Source organism: Diplotaxodon limnothrissa, linkage group LG9, assembly GCF_057381915.1.
Source record: "Diplotaxodon limnothrissa isolate DT_005_m linkage group LG9, D_limnothrissa_male_GT1.1, whole genome shotgun sequence".
Classification (NCBI taxonomy): Eukaryota; Metazoa; Chordata; class Actinopteri; order Cichliformes; family Cichlidae; genus Diplotaxodon; species Diplotaxodon limnothrissa.
Window position 1 is genome coordinate 4157569 of NC_140604.1, and position 23947 is coordinate 4181515.

The 23947-nt window shown below is 41.0% G+C and overlaps 1 protein-coding gene across 1 annotated transcript in view; it reads left to right on the forward strand.

The window, feature by feature from the left end:
* Nucleotides 1–4822: 4822 nt before the first annotated feature.
* Nucleotides 4823–23947, forward strand: part of LOC146625006 (uncharacterized) — a 71956-nt gene continuing 52831 nt past the window's right edge. The window contains exons 1-15 of the mRNA XM_085363241.1: nt 4823–4901; nt 5014–5150; nt 5298–5417; nt 8961–9077; nt 9327–9513; nt 9618–9783; nt 9879–10101; nt 13760–13933; nt 15844–15921; nt 16061–16072; nt 16196–16267; nt 17290–17343; nt 17424–17477; nt 23228–23281; nt 23365–23418. Of these exons, the coding sequence (XP_085219367.1) occupies nt 4823–4901; nt 5014–5150; nt 5298–5417; nt 8961–9077; nt 9327–9513; nt 9618–9783; nt 9879–10101; nt 13760–13933; nt 15844–15921; nt 16061–16072; nt 16196–16267; nt 17290–17343; nt 17424–17477; nt 23228–23281; nt 23365–23418 (1581 nt within the window). The remainder of the gene's footprint in view (nt 4902–5013; nt 5151–5297; nt 5418–8960; nt 9078–9326; nt 9514–9617; nt 9784–9878; nt 10102–13759; nt 13934–15843; nt 15922–16060; nt 16073–16195; nt 16268–17289; nt 17344–17423; nt 17478–23227; nt 23282–23364; nt 23419–23947) is intronic.

Here is a 23947-nt window from a genome sequence, read left to right on the forward strand (position 1 = left end):
GTGTGTTTGTGGTTCTGAAAAGAAAGATTTGTACAACAGATGCTTAGTATTCACACATAAGGATGAAACATCCACACAAAGGATACTTTATACTTTCAACATGTTAGCAGTTAGCAAAGGGGGCTAGCAGCAGCCTGACATGAGGCTAAAAGCAGCAACTATTCCGGCGCATGTGGTGCACTAACACTGTAATTAGCACATGCTTCTGCACAGGCTGCACTGCAGCCTTCAAAGAGGCAGGACTCATTTCTACTATTACAGCCACTGCCTCCACATTAATCACAGTTTTCCATCTTTACCCAGGATGCTATACAACTGAACAGGCTTACACATTCATAATACAGCTGTGAGACTTTGGCTCAATTAAATATGTGTTTGCATTCAAACCATCAGTTCCAGTTTTATCAGCACATTCACAGAAAATATAATTGCTGCAGTTAAAATTACCAGGACTCAATATCTAATATTACAATAAACAATATAACTACAAGTATAATGCACACATAGCTCAGTCTGTAGCTTCAGTCTGATATTTCTGCCCCTGGGGTACCTGTGGATCTCCAGACTTGCTGAATGAGTTGAGCTGTCAGGGATGCATGTGCTGAGAGCATGACCTAGTGACAGCTGAGGTCAGATGAAGCTCTCATTTGGACAGATAAACTAGCCTCACTCTGTAGACCTTTTTCATATTTTTGCACATCAGCATGGGGAAAGCAGAGGTATAATAGAGATGACTTATTCCCATTAAGTGTCTCCATTAAGCCTCATGAGACATGACAGTGAATTAACATGCACTAAATGGAATGTAGCTAACATTACTGTAGTTTTTTCTCCCTGTGAAAGTTCTATTGAATTATAGTAAATATTAAAGTTAATATTGAATAGTTTAACATTTTAATGTAACATTGTGTCTTTTCCTTTCCTTAAGTAAAGATTCGGTGTTTGCTTACAGCTGTGCACTCACACGATTCCATGACATAAAAAGTGATAGCGAGGTAACTCTCCCACCTTGACATACAGCGGACAGTGAGAAGACCTGAATAATTATATTTGGGCCTTTAAATGATCAACATGGTCAATTATTCAATTGCGCATGTTTTTTCTTTATTAACGTGGCCTGATAATGTTGCACTGATTGGAAATGTTGCAGAAAATAAAAGCTGCTCACTGTATAGTGGGTGAAAAGTATAAGCACCCTTCAAAGCTTCAGTCAATTCAGAGTCAGTATCTGTGAAAGCCACGATACATTTCCCATTGTTCTTTTTACTATTCAGGGTGCAAAATCCCAGTTAAGACCAGTGTTGAATTTTTACATTTTTACTTATGTCTGCTTATGCAGCTTAATTATCACAATAAAAAGAACATTAGCATCTCAGATTAGCAATTTTTCTACCATTCAGATCAGTCAGAAGCTAGCTACCAGCTGGTCTACTAGATAAAATGAGCAAGCAAGCTATAAAGCTAACCAACTTTAATCTAAACTATACAGTAATAAAATCTGGCACTTTCAGTCGCACTGCTATGGGCAACAAACACAAATAAGAGCTGCCTCCTAAAAAAATCTGCTGGAGTATTTTTAAAAGTAATGATATAGTAATTTCTTGCTGGAAAAGTACAACATATGGTATGTTTTTACCCCAGGACCTGGTATGTTGTCATTTGTCGTCCAACAAAATAAAGACTTTCCATGACATATTGTCCCAAAACCTGGTTCAGTCACCCGTGTAAACAAAAACAAGAATGGACAAGAAGGCATTATTATTCTGGAAGAGATCCTCCCCAACACGATAGAAACGTTTCATGGTCGTTAACAATAATGATTCAGAACAACCTTTATCGATCTTCAGTGACTCTGCAAGTGGCAACAGACCCAAACTACACAGAGATGTTTGCCTGCATCTCATATGTGGCTCGAGGACTCCATGTATCAACCTGATTAACTCACGAGTGATAAAAACAGCACCCAGCTCATCTTTTCAGTGGCTCTTAATTCACTTTAAAGCAGAAACTGGGATTCATTCTAAAACTCAGAACACACCCATGATGAACCCATGCTCCTAAACACACAGAGGCCTTTTATAGTAAACATAGAGTTTGCCCATTTCAAGCCTGTAGCAAACTTACTACCCATGTTACCTACATATAACTTATATGGCGTTTAAATGTCCATTTAATTTAAATTTATTCACCAGTTTGATCTTGTAGAGAGGAATATGTAAGCAGTAATACAAAAAAGTTACTTAATAACAATTCTTAGTGATTCCTGTCAAGGTTTTGCACACACTGCCTATTCTTTCGGTGTTTCTGGTTTAAAAATATTTCGGAGAACAAGCATTACAGGGAGAGGACCATGTCAAAGAAAGGTTGTGGTGGCTGTACTCTCTGCAGCCCACGGATCCTCCCCTGTCTTTAAAGCCTGTGCCAGCACAGCGCAGCCTTCTCTGCCATGCCTGTGTTTCTGCTCACGTTGTTATTTTCTCTGGGCCTGCCTTGTGGTCGGTGGAGCCATGTTTGTGCTGCCGAATGAAAACAGGGAAAGCTCCATCATGTGTTGCATGGTATGGCATGAAATAAAAAACTCACAAAAGAATTTTACAACACAGAGGAGGAGGAGGAGGAGGTGAGAGGAGAGGGGACAGAGGAGAGACAGAGACAGAGATGTAGTCATTTCACAAGACACTCTGGACTCATTCTCACATCATATATCACATGCAGTATGTACCAGCTGCATATTACAACACAGTGTGTCCACTGGACGTGGGCTGAGTCCTTGCATACATGTTTTAGTGCTCAGTGTCTGTTGTTCAGGACAGAGTTCCTCTGGTAGCATGATTTAGCTCTAGCTGAAAACACACACAAAGCCAGTACGTAATGACTGTAATAACACTGAAGCATTTAAAGCAGTTATATCTTGCTCTAGCTGACCTCCAGCTGTTTGACTTCTCGTTCATGCTGTACTGACTACACACTGAGCTCGGTGACAGCAGTGAAACATTTGGTTACATGCAGGTGAAAGCGAATATGAAACAGAGTTTTTCAGCTTAGTGACAAGTTACTCCTTAAAGGCAGGCTAAATGTGCTCCAGGGCTGCAGGGTAACTGCTCACTGGGGAGCTCCCCAAGGTGGCTTAATTGCAGCCAGCTGATGGCTGGAATAGCAGCAGCTAGCAACAGCTGCAACAACATGATGGAGTGTGTCAGAATGGAAGTGTTGTACTTTTTGTTTGTCGTGAGTTTCGTGATGACAGTGGGGTAAAAAAGGAAAGGTTTCTTTCACAAGAGTTCTGCTGGCTTCAGCTGGTCTGAGGGGGGACGGCTAACCTACACATCTCCCTGGTGCACTATGTGTGGCACAGAAAGGGCAAAGTGCTGACGATGAAGCTATTCACGTACACTGATTTACTTTGAAGTAGCAAGTTGAGATAAAAATGTGTGTATTTACGTTTCATTTTGAGAAAAATGGTGTTGTTTTTGTGCTGTCTTGAGTGCAGGGAGCCAGTTTAGCACGTATTAGCGAGCCATATTGTTTCAGCACATGCAGAATATGGTTTCAATCACTTAGAAATGATAACTTGCACTGATTAACTGTTAAAACCCACGTAGTGTTTCACAGAGTGGTGAGCTCCTCCCTATCTGTACTTCTGAAACACAGCTAATGACCTGTTGCCAATCATAAAAAGAGACCAAATCAATGCTCTGAGAGCTTTGATAGTTTCTAGTTCCTGGGCTGGGAAATCCCTCTATGAGTTATGACAATGATGAGCAGGTTCATGGTTTGAAAATCTCTTTAAGCCATAGGCTCCTTAGCTACACAGGAAGTCTCATTTCCTCCTCGTGTTTCCACCACATCTGAGAAACTGTGAACAATATTCAAACTGATAACAGAGTGAAAAACAGCATCAATGACTGTCATATGTTTTCACACAGGAAGGAACAATGTGACAGTCAGAGTCATTGTGTCCTTATTGTGTTTGATGTGGCAGAAATGGAAAAGGAGAAAGCAGGGGTGTTATGGCCAAACCAGCAGTGATTGGCTGACTGATTTATGAGTCTTTATTTCTGCTTCTGTGTGTAACTGCATTGAATTACAGAGCAAACACAGAGTTATTCTTGCTGGCTTTCATTCTCAGCTCATTTGCATATGCCCACTCTGGTTCCCACAACTCAATTATTTTCTGACTATAACTTTATATCTAAATAAATATGTATCCACGGATCGAATGGACCTGCTTTGTGTGAATCCTGGGAAGTCCAGGGAATTCAGTAAAGATCCGCCCACCTAATTTCTTTTTTATTTGAAGTTATTAAAGATGTTGTACAATCATTCCACTCTGGAACAAGAACAAGAAGAGCCCCAAAATCCACATCCATGGTGCGTGTATATAAACATGTGACCATAACTGTGCATGCAAAGACTTTTCTATGTAAGGAAATTCTGCACGTTCCACACACAAACATGTGCATTTAACTGCTGCAGCATTTTGCCGTGCAGTTGTTTACTTCTTATTTTTACTTCTCATAACTCAGCACCTCAGGGAAGCTCATTTACTCCTGTAACTGCTGTCTGATTGCGTCAGAAATCAAAAGTGTCGAGGAACGTTTTAGCACTGATGGCTCAGCTCACAGCTCTGTGCCGTACAGCGTGCTCGTAGAGCTAATACCTCAGCAGGTTTTGGGGGCGTGGTCATAGTTTAGGCCATAATTTAATGGTAATCTGTTCATAGGTGTGAAAGAATGTTTGCCTAATCGTTACGATAAGAAGCTTTCTTTTTGTTTTTATGTAGGTTGGGCTGGCCTGCGGTGCACTGTTCTCCTACAGAGCCATGTTGCTGTGGTCAGTATGGAGTGTAATTTTACTACTGACGACAGTGGATGCTGCAGAGGAGGAAGATGTGAGAGCAGGTACTGATGACATGCACCTTTGGATGAAAGCAGATCATAAAACTGATCTGTTAAGTCTCCTGAGTGTAATGGCTTCTCTTTAATGACCGTGTATATATCTTTATGTGCACAGGCTGCAGCACGGCTGTCAATGACCTGGTATACATCATTGATGGCTCATGGAGTGTTGGCGTCTCGGACTTTGACACTGCCAAGCAGTGGCTCATCAACATCACCAGCCAGTTTGATATCAGTTCCCACTACACACAGGTAATGCTGCATGCTGTGCATAATGAGAATGATTTGAACAACCTCCAATTTCCTTTCAGATTTACTGCAGTTTTCCTCACTCGAGTTATTTGGTGCATTACACACAACAGAGATCCACTCAGATAAGTTTTGTTGTGTCACCTGTAGGTGGCTGTGATACAATACAGTGACACACCTCGGCTGGAGATTCCTCTTGGGAAACACCAGGGAGTAGCAGAGCTCATCAAGGCCATACGGAGCATCAGCTACCTGGGAGGAAACACACAGGCAGGACCTTTTCTCCTTAAATGTCCTAATTTGCAGAAGAACATATAAAATCATGTATCGTGGGGATGTGTTTAGAATAAACAGATGCAGCAGCATCGACATGTATGTAACACATGCCGATATTTGTATTTCTTGACTTATTCGGTGACTGAATAGAAATGAGCTAACCTGAGGTGAAGGAGAAACTCACAGAGGGGTTGGCAAGTAGCTTTAGCTGCTGCAGGTTGCTTTGGTGTCAATGGGGGAAATCCAAAAAGCGCTTTGTGATTGCTGCAGTCGCCTTAGTTTGCATGGAAGATGCAAACACCTGCTTGCAAACCAGCAACACAAACAGCAGTTTGTCTCCAAACTCTTTGTTACCAACATTTTTCACTTTGAAGGGAAAGTTTCATACTATTTCCGATCGTGGCTCAAAGAGTTGGCAGTTCGTCTTGTAATCGGAAGGTTGCCGGTTCCAGCCCCGGCTCGGACAGTCTCGGTCGTTGTGTCCTTGGGCAAGACACTTCACCTACCACCTACTGGTGATGGCCAGAGGGGCCGATGGTGCCATATGGCAGCCTCACTTCTGTCAGTCTGTCCCAGAACAGCTGTGGCTACAACTGTAGCTGCCTCCACCAGTGTGTGAATGTAAGAGTGAATGAATAGTGGAACTGTAAAGGGCTTTGAGGGCCCCGAAAAGCGCTATATAAATGCAATCCATTATTATTATTATTATTTCTGTCTTGATGCATTCTCAATCATCCAGGAAAGTAAATCTCAGTCAGCTGAGACTTGGATGAGAGACGAAACGTTTCTCCCACAAAACGCTACGTCCAGATGAACAGAATCAACTTTTGGAGGTTCATATTTCTGCTTCATGTTGCACTCTTCACAGTTCCACACACCCTGAGTGTGTACTTGGCGAGTGGTTACACATCTAACATATTAACCAACCAGACAAACTTACTAGTAACAAAAGCAGTTATGTTTTTCCTGCAGTCACTGTGAAATGAGCTGCAAATAAATGTATTTGCAGCCAAATACACCAGATGACAGCCAGCAGCCCTGACAACCACCTTACCAACTGGTTGGAAATGCACACTTTTCCCTGGTTAATGACCAGACTTTAGGCCTTCATGACTGAGGTACAGCAATTCATTTCACAGTGACTGCTAGCAACTCCCAGTACCCACTCACAACCCACTGGGGAATATTTTTCCCTGTTGATTGATGGTTTCCAGGTGGACACCAGCTGTTCTGTCGGGCTATGTGACAGGGGGCATCACATTATTAATATCCCATTAAATAATCATCATAAAATACAAACATATAACTAGATAATAGATAACTGTCTACTTGTGTATCGGTTAGCACAGGGGAAATGTGATGTGCTAAAACTGTATTGTGATGAACTGTGATTCTTGTGCATTTGTATGTCCACAGTGATAATACTGTGTGACACATGTGCGTTAACTTTGTGTGTTAGGACCATTGCATTTCTACTGTAACTGAATCCCCTCCCTACTCAAAGCCGTCCTACTTCTTCTGTACGATCCTTACGACACGCTCAGTCAGTGCAGTTGTGAGGCAGCCGTCTCCACACACTTGACCTTTGCTTATTGCATGAGCGAAAGGGCAGGCGTTTCTCAGTGCTGCACTGTTTCCATAAGCAGTGAAGCTTTGCTGCCAATGTTATTTTGTTATTACATGTTACACGTTATCATAGCTACGCTGTGAACTTGATCAGTTTTTGTTTTTGCAAACTAATTTAGTAGTTTTAGGAAACAGAACAGAGTATCTCTGCTGTCCAGCTTGTCTGTTATGAAGTATTTTGCAAAACTATGTCTTTAAAGAAGCTTCCCCAACATTGTGCACAGGACATGTAAGCAGAATATTAAGACTTGACATAAATAAAAGGATTAGTAATTTAGATCATTTATATGTAAATAGTAGGGGTGCAACGATACACAAAATTCACGGTTCGGTTCGATACTTTGGTGTCACGGTTCGATATTTTTTCGATACAAAAAAATGTTCATGCTTTTTTAATTTGTCATTTATTAAAATTATAAATATATATTTTAACTCAAAGGTACAGTTTTTAAATTTAATGTTGCTGAAACAACAAAGGGATAAAATAATAAATATATCTGATGGAGAAATCACTCATCTTTGGAAAAGAGAATTTATTACAGAGAAATGTCTCTTTCCAAAATAAAAGCTATACTATCCGCTTCTTCTGGGCTATATTCTCAGCAGCATATTAAACATATCAGGTCCCCATAAGGAGAATCATGTGCTAACGGCTGTCTAAATGACTCGGGTAAAGTTTGTAGCATGTGTGCTTGTTGTTTTTGTCTGCTTCCAGTTGTCTTTGCACTAGGATGATGTCGGCGTAAATGTGCAGTCATATTCGTTGTGTTCCCACTAGTGCTGTCAGCGTAAATCTGAAATGACGTTAACGGCAAATCTCCGTTAACGAGCTACCGCGGATCGCCCCGTGCGTGGGGCTGGACGGTGTCAACACGTTAACAAACAAACTGCGCTAACACACTAGTTCCCACCCATGTAATTGAGCATTGCGTGGCACATCCAACATACTGTTTTACTTTTGTCCATGAGCACTTACCTTCAGGGTCATACGTCACATGAAGACCAAAATAGTTCCAAAGGCCAGATCTGAATGAGGGTGGGGGAGGTTCAATTTGCCATGTTGCAACGAGTTTAGCTTCTGTCTTGCTAGCTTGCGCTGCGCTCGACAGTGCAGCCTAGGCGGAGTAGTCGAACGCAGATCCACTGAGCGCTCAACACAGACAGCATCGCCAGAAGAAAAGTTGATAAAATAAATGAAAAATTTTGTATTGTTCGATACATATGCGTACCGAACCGAAAGCACTGTATCGAACGGTTCAATATTGATACGAGTATCGTTGCACCCCTAGTAAATAGATATAGGAATATAAACAATTACGCAGAAAAAAACTGCACAAGTTATAAGCAACACTGCTTGGTTGTAATAGCAGAGTGGAGAGGGAAGGAATGAAACTTTTGACTCCACTGGAAGCGAAGTTAAACAAAGCATATCAAAAATTATGAAACAATCGGTGGGAAAATGGGTAAAGGATAAATTATTACACAGGTGGCCAGCTCCTACAAACTATTCATGTCAAAGCATAGTGAAGGAACAAAACAGACTTTACTCCTATGATGCAACCTTTAAAGCGTCACATAAAAGCAGACTGCACATTTAGGCATGTTCACTGGTGCCACTTGCCAACACTGCATCTGCAGCAGGATGACCACACAACACGGCCACAAGCATGGTCACCAAACAGACTTGCACATGCATCCCTGTAAATTCTGCAGCTGTAATACTCAACTTTTGCATTTCCAAAGACCTCTGTTAAAATGTCTATGCTTGACTGGGAATGGCTAGTGGTTTCATTGAGTAGTCTTTAACATGTTCACTTGGCAGATCAGTCAGGGACACAAATAACCTTTGGGGTTGTGTAAGGTCTGGTGTCTGGTGTAAAATTATTTTTTTTAATTCACTTCTTTTTGTAGACTGGCAGGGCCATCAAGTTTGCAGTGGACCACGTGTTTGCCTCCTCCCAGCGGGGCAATCTGGTCAAGAACCGCATCGCTGTGGTGGTTACAGATGGCAAGTCACAGGATGATGTGGTGAGTGGTCCTTTGCCTCATGGGTAAAACCACGTCAGTGTTTTTGGGTGGCCTTTAATAACAGAGGCAACATAAAAGAAGTATCAACATGGAAAGAAACTTCGGCATAGAAAAGCCACACTGTGAGGTTTTAATACTCTAGCTAACCAGTACTTACCCCCTAACCCTAACTGTAACCGAGACCCTAGCACTTCTTCCCCAGACCTGGGAAAACAATTTAAACCAAAAGATAACCTTTTATATCTGTAGGTTGACGCCAGCATGGAGGCTCGAGCACAGAGTATTACTGTATTTGCTGTGGGAGTTGGCACTGAGATCACCACTTCAGAGCTGATCTCCATTGCCAATAAACCTTCATCTACCTATGTCCTGTATGCTGAAGATTACACCACCATCGATCGTATTCGAGACTCCATGGAGCAGAAGCTTTGTGAAGGTCAGAAAACTCAAGTGTATCTACAAAAGCACAAATTAGAGTGTTGCCAAATATCATATAGCTGAATGACCACTTGACTGAATGAATCACCCTGGTGCTTCCAGAGTCTGTTTGTCCCACACGAATCCCAGTGGCATCCCGTGATGAGAAAGGCTTCGAGCTGATGGTGGGCATGAACATTCAGACCAAGGCAAAGAAGATCCCTGGCTCTTTAGTTTCTGAGACTGCCTATGCCCTTGCTGCCTCCACAGACATTACTGAGAACACCAGGTAACATGCTATCACTATCATTACATTCATTCTAAACAGCTTTTGGGCTTTGGTCGACAGCTATTTACATTTTTCATTCTTAATCTTTAAACTAGGGAGATTTTCCCAGAAGGCCTTCCTCCATCGTACGTGTTTGTGTCCACTCTACGTCTGAAAGGGATCTCTAGCAAGCTGTCCTTTGACCTTTGGAGGGTGCTGTCAAAGGATAAGGCGATTCAAGCTGCAGTAACACTGAGCGGAAAAGACAAAACTGTTACCTTCACCACCACCAGTACGACAGAGAAAGAGCAGAAAGCTGTCTTTAAAACAGGCTTTCAGGTTGGTGTTAGGATTGAGTGTCCATAGAGACCAATGATACCCCCTTGGCTTCAGGATAAAGCTACAACAACAAAAACAAGTACCGTATTTTTCAGACCATAAGGCGCATTAAGCGAAACAAAACAGTCAGATAAGTCAAACTTTACTCAACTCATTCTTCTTGCTTCCTCCACTTACGTACCATTGATTCATTAATGTTGAATCCTCTGCAGCTGCTCTATTCCAATGTTGTTGCAGTACATTAATGACTAACCTCGTATTGTGGATGGATTATCTCAGTTGTTCTCCTGACTGAAGTTTGGTCCGTTTACAGCATCCTGCGATTGCATTTGTCCCTAACCATCAGGAACCCTCACGTTAACTTTTATCGAGGGGAAAAGTATTAGCATTCATCCTCCAGCTTCACTGTGCTAATGTTATGCTAACATAGCTGTGTCGCTAGCGATCATATTGCACATCATTATATACCAGCTAGCCAAACTTCAGTAACCCTACAAACGTCACTGCTGTTTAGTTTTCTGTCTTCATTTATGTTGGAAGTGGTAGCAGAGCTGTACGTTTGAATTTTTGCAGAAATCTCTCAGTCAGAACATGCTATATCATGCTTAAGTGGAAACTAGCGAGCTAGCCTCCTGCTAACTTCTAATTCTGTTAAATTTAATAAATTCTGTTTTCATGGATGTCTGGATGTTAAACTTAATTGTTACACCTGGTAAAGCAGCAGCAGCAAAAAGAATTTAGACAGTTTTTAACAGCCAGTGATGCCGCAGTGATCATTTGACTTTGGGACCTGAAGTTAACAGTTTAGGACCTAGATTTCTCCGCGGTAGCCGTAATGCTCCAACAATCCATCAAGTGGTGAGGCTAGTTTACCAAACTCCTACTAAAACATTTGTCAAATTTTTGAGCGCTGTGTACCACATAAAATCGGTTCGTTGGTAAGCACAACCAGAATTCATACATAAGGCGCACTGTCGATTTTTGAGAAAATTAAAGGATTTTAACTCATTCACTGCCAGCCATTGGCAGTGAATGAGTTAAACCCATTGACTCATTCACTGCAATTGACGGCTATAGACGTCAATGGCAGTGAATGAGTTAAGTGTGCCTTATAGTGCGGAAAATACGGTACAGTTTTATTCTTTATGTTTTGATTTTAGAGATGCAAACTCAACCAGTTTCTCTAACCATACCGAAGCTAAAAATAAACCATAGGATTTTATGTAAAAGAAGACTAACAGCTGTACTGTTCATCTGGCCACTGAGTTTGACAGATTGAATAAAAAGAATAGCTTTTCCATGTTGCATATACAGTGAATATTTTAAAGTAGTAGTTTACCTTGATTTGGTTCAGAAAAAGTAAAAGTAAATCAGTACCTCAGTACATAAAACGTAATAAAACAACACTTATTGCAATAACAGTGTCTCCACTCTGCTCTCTAGAAGTAAAACATTTGTTGATGCTGCTTTAATAAGTGTGGCTAAAGCAGCAGACTGAACTAGAATTGGTATTAATATATATATATATATATATATAAAAAACACCCAGCACGCCCCTGCGGGCGGTTTATCCTTCAAGCTCGGGTCCTCTACCAGAGGCCTGGGAGCTTGAGGGTCCTGCGCAGTATCTTAGCTGTTCCCAGGACTGCGCTCTTCTGGACAGAGATCTCCGATGTTGTTCCCGGGATCTGCTGGAGCCACTCGCCTAGCTTGGGAGTCACCGCACCTAGTGCTCCGATTACCACGGGGACCACCGTTACCTTCACCCTCCACATCCTCTCGAGCTCTTCTCTGAGCCCTTGGTATTTCTCCAGCTTCTCGTGTTCCTTCTTCCTGATATTGCTGTCATTCGGAACCGCTACATCGATCACTACGGCCGTCTTCTTCTGTTTGTCTACCACCACTATGTCCAGTTGGTTAGCCACCACCATTTTGTCCACTTGGTTATGGCGTTCCATGTATGCCTTGCCTGCTAGCATCTTGCACCCTGCTGTTATGTGCTGGATTGTCTCTGGGGCATCTTTACACAGCCTGCACCTGGGGTCTTGCCTGGTGTGATAGACCCCAGCCTCTATGGATCTTGTACTCAGAGCTTGTTCTTGTGCTGCCATGATTAGTGCCTCTGTGCTGTCTTTCAGTCCAGCTTTGTCCAGCCACTGGTAGGATTTCTGGATATCAGCCACCTCCTCTATCTGCCGGTGGTACATACCGTGCAGGGGCCTGTCCTTCCATGATGGTTCCTCGTCTCCCTCCTCTTTCTTGGGTTTCTGCTGCCTGAGGTATTCACTGAGCACTCGGTCAGTTGGGGCCATCTTCCCAATGTATTCTTGGATGTTCCTTGTCTCATCCTGGACTGTGGTGCTGACACTCACCAGTCCCCGGCCCCCTTCCTTCCGCTTAGCGTACAGCCTCAGGGTGCTGGACTTGGGGTGAAACCCTCCATGCATGGTAAGGAGCTTTCTTGTCTTTATGTCAGTGGCTTCTATCTCCTCCTTTGGCCAGCCTATTACCCCAGCAGGGTACCTGATCACGGGCAGGGCGTACGTGTTGATGGCCCGGATCTTGTTCTTACCATTCAGCTGACTCCTCAGGACTTGCCTGACCCTCTGCAGGTACTTGGTGGTTGCAGCTTTTCTAGCGGCCTCTTCATGGCTCCCATTCGCCTGCGGGATCCCCAGGTACTTGTAACTGTCCTCTATGTCTGCAATGACCCGAGATTATATATATATATATATATATATATATATATATATATATATATATATATATATATATATATATATATATATGAGTAAGTGTCATAAAATGATTAATCTGAATGTGAGAAACATAAACATCTAAGCAGGATGTAAGAAGTGTAGTTTGCTGTACTGCCTTGAAAGGACTCATTGTGCTATTAGAGCATCTCCACCTACCTCAGCTTTCTCTTCATATTAGTGAATGAGTCTTGGCAGCTATTTAAACATCACTCCACATTTACTTCAGTGGAACCAGAGAAGATGCAATGTGATGCCAGGAGAAGCCCAAAGAAATTGTTTCCTACTCTAAACCACTGTATTTTCCTGGTGGAAACCATTTATTGGATGTGTAGAACTTGGAGCGCATGTCTCTATTTCCGAGGCAGTTCTGGGTAATAATCGCCAGGTTCAGTCTAAGAAGCACCCACCACCCTCCGTCCTTAGACGCAATGTTCAATGTGTAGGCCTGAACAGGGTTGTAATTATATTGAATTTGTGTTTGCATATGTTTGATTTGGTTTGATGTGGCACGAGCTAGGAGCTTGTGATTTGTCCTTTCAAAAGTGACTCTCAGCCCCAATGGAACAATCGCTGCTCTGTCTCTCTCTCTGCCTATGGCCTGAAAAGTCCTTGGTCTTAGTACCTGGTGTGTCAGAACTATTTGCAGAGCATTTAGGGAACACACGTTTTTGGTCTTGCCCACAAAATTATATTTAATGAAATGCATGAACACAGTTAAGGCTGGCAACAGAAACAGAAGACTGACTGAAAGAAGAACTGTAAGGTTAATAATTGTTTTCACATCCAGTTTTACTCATGAATGAAAGCTTGACCAAAAACGTGCTTTAAACTCTTAATTAAAGCATCTTTTTGTTCTGACAAAAGGCATTTTTTCATGAAATTTATATCATCTCTCTCAGACTCTTTATGATGGAAAATGGCATCAGATTAAAGTACTAGTGAGGCATCGCCAGGTCACCGGTTTCCTTGACGACCAGCGCATCCAGGAACTAATGCTGAAACCGGTGGAGCCAATTTACATCAATGGGGAAACGCAGGTGTCTAAGAGGCGAGGAACAGACATCACTGTACCTGTGAGTAACACATGTAATTACACTGGAGCTTTGAGCCCTGACGCTGATCTTTTACTTGATTTGATTTGAGGAGATTGGAGTGTTTTTATATGCAGAAAGAGTTTAGATCATTGGCATGTTTAGCTTACTTTCTGATGATCCTTTTTGTTAAAGCAATACGTTATTTCAGTCCAGTACATTCATTCTGGGAGCTACACCACACCTGACCAAATATAGTATAGGAAATGCTTCTGGTAAGAAATTAGCCATGATAATCATCCATCAACTTCCTGTCACTTACCTGAGTTGCAGAGGCAGGAGCCTAAGCAGAATATTTAGATGTCCCCATCCCAGGCTACTTCCTCCAGCTCTTTTAGAAGGATAGTGAGATGTTCCTGAGCAACCATGCTTTGGAAAAGCTATTCCAGAAGCTTAATGGTTTACATTCCCAAACCAGTTCTGATGTGTTTCTGGGATCACTGTCCTGGTGGAACATCCACTCATGTCCTGGGTTTAACCATCTGTGGTGAATTTGGTGAATTTTGAGGTAGCTTCTTGTTTTCATTGTTCTGTCCACTTTGTGCAGTGTACTGTAGCACTGGGAGCTAAACAGCTCCAGAGCATCATAGCTGGTGCAATGTTCTTGGGAAGGCTCCCCTTTATTTCTCCAGACATATCTCTTGTCAAATAGCTCAATCTTTGTCTTGTCTGACCATAAAACTTTCCCAGAAATCATTTGGCTTGTCCATGTGGACGCCCACTGTGAACAGTGACACTGATGCTGCAGCAGTTTCCAGTTCATGGCAACCCTAAGCCTGGGTGGTTCCTGGATTTTCTAAGCAATTTCCTATTATTTTAGGGTGACATCTGGGTATCCTTCCAAAAAAAGGAAATCTGCCGTAGAAATGGCTCCAAGAGTCCCTCCCAGTCTATAGTGTATAAAGCTACAGATTTCCTTTTCAGACTTTCTGTGACTTCTTGCACATGATCAATTTTTAAGTATTGGTCATTCAAACGAGCCAAACGAATTCTGTTTTATGCTGGCACAGACAAACTACCAGTCATAGTTAATCATGATCATCAGTGGGAAGTTAATAGGCCTTGTCAAGTTAAAATGTATTGCAGAACCTTCAAAACCACTTCCTAAAATATTTTCAAGGAGATGTATGTATATATTTAAGCCTGTATGTAAATAAATTAAAATTGCACAACCAATGCTTTTTATTTAAGTAACTTAGGATGTATGCTGTATAATCATTCCACCCTGGAAAAAGAACACTTCAAAGAAAGCCCAAAACAGGACAGCCATGCCCATGATGAGTGTATGTAAACCTCTGACCACAACTGTATATGACAACCAGACCTTTGAGTCTACATGAGGGGAGGACTGTTAGCTGGCAGAGCACTATTTTACCTGAGCAAGAGCCCAAAATACTGGTGCTCATCCAATCAGAGCAGCAACACATCCCCAACCTGCGGAAGACAATCCACGCTTTCACTCATTTTGCCATGACTGATATGAGCATTCACTGCTTCAACGCTTTATATACAAAAAGAAATATGGAAAGCATAATTGGACCCCTTTAAAATGTTGCCAGTAGGTTGGATATATTTTGTTTAATATGCTTGACTGTCCAGAGAATGATATTCTGCATAAATGATCCTACAATTATTATTATAGTTTGCAAGGTGTTACAATCATTAGGATACCATGCAACATTTGTTTTGTTTTTAACACACGGCTATTGCATGTATGGATGTAGATATCATTACTATTATCATATGAAGCGCAGTTTGCAACATTTGTAACATTTACATGTTGCAAAATCAGCCTTCAAAGCATCGTGTCACGCATCAAAGATGACACTAGTTTCTGTTTTTACAAAAAGCATGTTTGAAATAATCAGATCGTCCATGTTGTTTCGATTCAGGTGGAGATTCAGAAGCTGCGTCTCTACTGTGATCCCCATCAGAGCGAGAGGGAAACAGCTTGTGAAATCTACTCCGTCGTAAGATCTCTGCTCTCACTCTCTCTTCGTTTCCACTTCAAAGGCTTTGTACTTGAAAGGCTGTGTATGGCTGCGTGTATGAGCCTGCGATGACGATAACCATTATGTTTTCTCTTGTCTTGTCTCTCCTGATACGCAGGATGATGAAAGGGTAAGGGTGAATTCACACATATTTAATCTGAGGTCGCTAATAAAAGTTTCACCACTGAGGTGTTGTCAGGGTAATCCGTTTGTGACCCACTCTGTTAATTTAATTGTGTATGTGTATCTTCAGTGCCCTCTGAATAGAAGTGCCACAGTGGAAGAAGAAGACTGCGATTGTGTAGTCGGCCCACCAGGACCCATGGTAACACACATAAAGACCTACATTTGATAGATTACATGTCTGTTTCCTTTCCTATGGTTTTAACACCAGGCTCTGATGTCTGCAAGATCCCTGCTGCTCAACAAAGAGTGTGCTGATGAGTGTGATCCATCATCATTCTCATTTAACAGCTTGGTTATTCTTTGATTTTGATGTTCACATATAGAATGTGCTGCTAGTTTACACAACATTCTTTGTTGCTTTTTTGGATGCAATAATAATCAGTTCTTTACTGTATCATTATATTGGAGGTCATTACACACCCATCTAAAATGGTATATGCTACATAGAGACCACAACAGGGCAATTGGAAACTAGGAAACTGCTAGTTTATTTGATGTGGATTTGGAGCCTCATTCAAAAAACATACATATCAAGACTTGACTCCTCTACTAATTACCTCTAATGATGTGTGGTTGTGATGAAGCCCAGTTAATGAGTCACAATAGTATTTGTTTGGTAAGGAAAGTGCTGGAAAGTGTCCACGATGTAGACAGCAGTGCACGCCTAAATCGCATCTCTTGCAAACTTGTTATGTTTCCTGAAAAGTCTCCATCGTGTCTGCAGCCAAAGCCATGTACAGTCACGTTAGGAACATTAAGGTTTCTGATTTACAAGGATTTGAAAAATGAATTCTTCCTAGAATTCATGAAAGATATTTGCAGCCAAAAGATCCCTGGTTCAAGTCGCACCGTTTCAGGGGGTCATGAGCCGGTGAACTCCCAGTGCCAGTCCAAAACCCAGATGGGACGCTCGCATCAGGAAACCACTCGGTGTAAAATCATACCTGTGATTCCATCACTGTGGTGGAGCGTCTGAAAGTACTTTCCATTAAATGTTATGGGATCAGTTGTTCCAAATTTGAAGGCAGTTCATTGTCATATTCTGGGACGGTTGAAGCGATGGGCAGCCACAGCCTTGGTATTCATAGAGCCAATGGCATAGCTGCTGTTGTGTCTTAATGTAAGAAGAAAGTTTCTGATTAGAATATTTTTATATTACAGGGTTCACCAGGTGAGAAAGGGACACATGGGCCACGAGGGCCTGAAGGCAAGCCTGTAAGTACGGATATCTTTGGACGTTTTTCATTCTGTTTTATCTTTGGATGCATGTTTGAACATGATGCAATTGTTCTCAGGGTAAAGAAGGAAAACCTGGTGATCCTGGCCCCCAGGGGTTTCCAGGGATGAAGGTATAAGGAAACACCACGATAATACCTTTGAATAGATGCATTTCACTTCTCTGTTTCTGTGTGAGTTGTACAGAGCTGCATGTCCTCAAAGAGTTACTCCTCCCTGTATTATTCACCCACCCGCATCCTTTATAGCACATTATATATCAATTTGGTTGTCTTTCCCTTTGATTAATAATAATAACAATAATAATAATACAACATTATTATTATTATTATTATTATTATTATGTCTGACACAAGGAAGAAAACTATGAGGTGCCGTAAGGGACATTATTACTGAAACGCTCTCACACACACTACTGAAATTTTAGCTCTCACACACACTACTGAAACGCTCTCACACACACTACTGAAACGCTCTCACACACACAACTGAAACGCTCTCACACACACAACTGAAACGCTCTCACACACATTACTGAAACGCTCTCACACACACTACTGAAACGCTCTCACACACACTACTGAAACGCTCTCACACACACAACTGAAACGCTCTCACACACACAACTGAAACGCTCTCACACACATTACTGAAACGCTCTCACACACACTACTGAAACGCTCTCACACACACTACTGAAACGCTCTCACACACATTACTGAAACGCTCTCACACACACTACTGAAACGCTCTCACACACACAACTGAAACGCTCTCACACACACAACTGAAACGCTCTCACACACACAACTGAAACGCTCTCACACACACAACTGAAACGCTCTCACACACATTACTGAAACGCTCTCACACACACTACTGAAACGCTCTCACACACATTACTGAAACGCTCTCACACACACAACTGAAACGCTCTCACACACATTACTGAAACGCTCTCACACACACAACTGAAACGCTCTCACACACATTACTGAAACGCTCTCACACACACTACTGAAACGCTCTCACACACACTACTGAAACGCTCTCACACACACTACTGAAACGCTCTCACACACATTACTGAAACGCTCTCACACACACTACTGAAATTTTAGCTCTCACACACACAACTGAAACGCTCTCACACACACTACTGAAATTTTAGCTCTCACACACACTACTGAAATTTTAGCTCTCACACACACAACTGAAACGCTCTCACACACACTACTGAAAAACCAAGGCATTTCAGTTGAACAGGAAGGCATTTCAGTTAAACAGGAAGGTATTTCAGTTAAACAGGAAGGCATTTCAGTCGAACAGGAAGGCGTTTCAGTCGAACAGGAAGGCATTTCAGTTAAACAGGAAGTTAATTCTTGACAAGGAAACTGAAGGAAAAAGTGTTAGATTTCAAACAAACCACCACACAGATGTCTACTCAGCAACCTGTTAGTTAGGGGTGGGTTTTTATAATCGATTTATTGATTAAAATCGATTCTGGCTTGGATAACGTGAAATCGATTCATTAAAATCCTGAATCGATTTTTTAATATAAATTTATTTTACCCGAAATGCCAGAATCTCTGGTGAAACCTCACAAAATTTCAACAACCACCAAACAGCTAAGACAGTAAATGAGAGCAGGTACACGGCTTCTGCACAAAGACGTAAACACAGAGCGCGGACCCGCGGATCAGAATCAGTGAGATGTCGCCTTTCTCACCCGACAGCACGGACACGGTCGGGGCTGAAAGCCGACAGCTCGCTGACTCTGATCTGTCGGCAGGTCCGCGCTTTGTTTTCACGCCGTTTTTGCGCCGATTCTAAAGCTGTTAGTTTGATCTCTCTCCAAACAATATTGACTGAACCAGCAGCAAAAGAAGATCCAAACTGCGCTTCACATAAACATCGTCATGAATTCCCTCACTGTTTTGCTTCCACCACGATAAAATCGCACGTCATGCACAGCCCTCTCTCTCTCTTTCTCTCTCTCTGTACTTCAAGAACAGTTTCCCGTCTAAAAATCTGTTTTCTGTATTATTCGCTTGCTTGTTATGCACAAGTCTACTGTTGTTTACAGCGCAGTCGGCCGCTGTTTTTTTTTTTTCATTTTACATACTTCCGAAAAGAAAACCTAATTTCTGCCGTTCAATACTGAATAAATTTAAACTTTTTAAAATTATGCAAAATGCAAAACGTTAGCCGTGTCTCTAATAAAACCGCTGTAACGTCAGAGGTAATGTTCATATGTTAATGATTTTCTTTCGTTTTTGATGTACTGCAGAATATTTTTTATAAAATCCCAGGCCAGGAAAACCACCTTCATGTTTTTCTGTGTTTTATCTTCAGCTACTTTGACACAAAGGCATCTGCTGTGATGCTCACACCTTTGATAAAGTCTTGCGCGTGTCAGCTTCCTTTTTTTAAATACAAAAATATGTAAATGTACTGATCTGAATTAGAATATTTCTGACTGTCAAAATTCCCCATAATCAAATCGAATTGAATTGAATCGAATCGTGGAACAAATCGATTCTGGACCTTAGTGAGACAGCTGCATTACTTAACAATATATTAGCCTCAGCATAAGTCAAAATTTAGAATAGCAGGAGACGTGCATTATCCTGGTTATTTTTTTGGCATATGTGCTTTTTGTCTTTTTTTAGCAAAGAAAAATATCTTAAAATCATCAATAAAACCAGGGAGAGAAGGCTTAGCGTTCCTCCATTTAGCACAATGGATATGATATTTACTCAAAAGTATTGTTAAGATATTCATTGTGTGTACTCATGTTGTACAGTGTTTAACTGCATTATGGTTACTGTGGTTTAACAGAGACAGTATTTTAGTTGCCACCACAAGGAGGCACTGTTTCATTGTAAGAGCACGGATGCTGCGTCATCACGCCCCTAAGAAAAAAAAAAGTATACCACAACGAAAATGGCACCCATGAGAAAAGTTTTGCCGCATGTTGATGAGGAATAAAGTTCCCAAAAATATTAAGGACATTTTTGCCTCCGTCGTCATTTTCCTTCGAGTTGATCGCTGTCGATGCTGCAATACTCAACAAGTATGATGATGTTAATAATGTCTGAGACATCCAATGCTAGATGATCCATATAAAAAAAATTATGATGTAATTCAAACAGTGGCACATCATTAATATTTAGGGAAATCCAATTTTTTAAGTTGCACCAAATACATTGTGTGATAGGGCATAGGAAAAAAAAAAAGATGTTCTAGGGTTTCATTTTCATCAGTACAAAAAGAACACTGATCCACCTCAAAGCCAAATCTCTTTTTTTTTTAGAAATTCTGCCACAGTATTAGTTTTGTTTAAAGTGTGTTTCTTTAACTTTAGGTAGAATAGGCTATTTCATAAATTTTTAGTATGCTTTATCCAGTGTATATGAAATAACTAAATTAGAACCATGCCATGTAACCATTCTGTTGTAACTATGAAATATTTTGTCTTTGAAGAAACTACTAACAAATTTCTTATTGCATTTTTATCAAACAGCTGACATTGCCCTAGCAATAAATTTGGGAGCACTGATGAGAAATTATTGTATATCATAAAAATTTTAATCAAATGAAGCAGAGGCAGTGGGACCAGTTCACAAAATTTGTTATATTCTCTTTGAGAACAGTTTAGACAATATTTTTCTGAAAAGTCTGTGTAACTTAGAATGACACCGTTATCATCCAACAAATCTGTTATGAATATAATATTTTTGTTCAAACCAGTCACTCTTGAAAATTGATTTTTGATTAAGTGTTATTACCCTATTATTCCATAAGGTTGAATTATGGGGAGAAGTTGTGGGTAAATCTCATTTTCCCAAAAATGCAACGTCTGTTTTGGAAAGTTTGATATCTTTATGGGGATTTTATTTGCCGCAAAATCACATTTCAAAATAAAGTCTAATCCTGTATACTATTTTATTAAACAAGAATCATGGGATGTGGAGCTAAGTAGAGTCTGGCTGTGACAGACAAGATTATAACCATTTAATTCTAAGGGTGCCAACCATAAATTCCAATTCTGGAGTTTTGATACCACCTTTATTGTATCCCTTCACAAGCTGAGATCTTTCTATGTAATGGGTTTTATTCCTCCACAAAAATTCGAACACATTTCTATTTATGGTTTTCATGGTATTTATCGTTTTTTTATTTTTATATCGTTTACGTGGCGCAAAAAAGGTTGGGGACTGCTGTACTAGCAGGTTGCTGAGTAGAAATCCTTGTAGTGTTTTGAAATATACCACTTTTTCCATCAGTTTCCTTGTCAGGAAACAACTTCCTGTTCAGCAGAAATGCCTCTGGTTTCAGTGGTGTGTGTGAGAGCGTTTCAGTAGTGTGTGTGAGAGCGTTTCAGTAGTGTGTGTGAGAGCATTTCAGTAGTGTGTGTGAGAGCGTTTCAGTTGTGTGTGTGAGAGCGTTTCAGTAGTGTGTGTGAGAGCGTTTCAGTAGTGTGTGTGAGAGCTAAAATTTCAGTAGTGTGTGTGAGAGCGTTTCAGTAGTGTGTGTGAGAGCTAAAATTTCAGTAGTGTGTGTGAGAGCGTTTCAGTAGTGTGTGTGAGAGCGTTTCAGTAGTGTGTGTGAGAGCTAAAATTTCAGTAGTGTGTGTGAGAGCTAAAATTTCAGTAGTGTGTGTGAGAGCGTTTCAGTAGTGTGTGTGAGAGCGTTTCAGTAGTGTGTGTGAGAGCTAAAATTTCAGTAGTGTGTGTGAGAGCTAAAATTTCAGTAGTGTGTGTGAGAGCGTTTCAGTAGTGTGTGTGAGAGCTAAAATGTCAGTAGTGTGTGTGAGAGCGTTTCAGTAGTGTGTGTGAGAGCGTTTCAGTAGTGTGTGTGAGAGCGTTTCAGTAGTGTGTGTGAGAGCTAAAATTTCAGTAGTGTGTGTGAGAGCTAAAATTTCAGTAGTGTGTGTGAGAGCGTTTCAGTAGTGTGTGTGAGAGCGTTTCAGTAGTGTGTGTGAGAGCGTTTCAGTAGTGTGTGTGAGAGCGTTTCAGTAGTGTGTGTGAGAGCTAAAATTTTAGTAGTGTGTGTGAGAGCGTTTCAGTAGTGTGTGTGAGAGCGTTTCAGTAGTGTGTGTGAGAGCTAAAATTTCAGTAGTGTGTGTGAGAGCGTTTCAGTAGTGTGTGTGAGAGCGTTTCAGTAGTGTGTGTGAGAGCTAAAATGTCAGTAGTGTGTGTGAGAGCGTTTCAGTAGTGTGTGTGAGAGCGTTTCAGTAGTGTGTGTGAGAGCGTTTCAGTAGTGTGTGTGAGAGCGTTTCAGTAGTGTGTGTGAGAGCGTTTCAGTAGTGTGTGTGAGAGCTAAAATTTCAGTAGTGTGTGTGAGAGCGTTTCAGTAGTGTGTGTGAGAGCGTTTCAGTAATAATGTCCCTTACGGCACCTCATAGAAAACTGCACTTTACATAAAGCATTGGTGGCTATAAGACAGAAACGTTTCTGGAGACTCATCGATTCGCTGTTGGCTTTAACTCGCTTTTTAAGTCTGTGTTTCACCAGCAAATTAATATTTGCGTGATGAGGAGTTCAATGCAGAGCGATAATTATTGTGTACCCAAGAATGTACACACAACAGCCACAATTTCAAAAATTAACATGTGGTGACTGTCATGGATGATCTGGAGGAAAGTCTTTCTGCATGCCTTTGTTCATAAAGGACGTCTGAAATAGTGACATCACACATGTTTGTTCAGATGTGATCAAACTATAAGCCTAACAAGTTATGTCTTTGAATATCCTGCAAATGTATTAAGTTTTAAATGTATTATAGAAAACAGGCAGATCAAAATACTTTATGCTGTTTATTTCGGTGAACACTTTTCTGACCTGTCTTCCCTCTGCAGGGTGAAGCAGGTCCGACAGGAGCAAGGGGAGCACCTGGTCCTAAAGGTGCAAAGGTAAGTGTTAGAAAACCAGGAGCATTCGTGTGTGTTCTTATTCACACTGGTTGTTTTATAGACAGTTCTTCAATGTGTTGCAGGGAGACAGAGGCGAGCCAGGCTTAACAGGAGAACCAGGTCTCCCAGGACCTAAGGTAAGACTGGGAGAGCAACAGTCCCACGGACGTTTTGAATGATATATATTATAGATATATTTCTGCAGCTCTCTCTCGTTCATTGTGTCTTGGCCACTTTTTCTGTTTTAGTGCTGCTTTGTGTCGCTGTACTGCAAGGCACAAGAAGCCACTGATGCTTTACAATATTTTAGACAACTTAATGATTTGTATAACAAATTGTTAAAAACAAAATGAATTGTTAAAAAATAACGTTTGAAATTAGAAGCATTTGTTTTCCTTTTTTCCCCCACAGCTAATCTTATAACATTGTACATGCTGCTGTAGCAAATAAAAACAAAATCTTTCTGCATGATTCTTAAATTCACTCTTAAATCTCCTAAATTGTAAGAAATAAATGTTCGAAAAAGTTCAGGTTCAAGACACGAGTCTTTAAATGCTGCCACATTTAGCACGGACATTTAAAACATTCACCATGATCATCCTGTTGAATTTAATTTGTTTCTAACAAATTTTCCTGCACAATAACAAAACTTTGCTGTTAATGTGA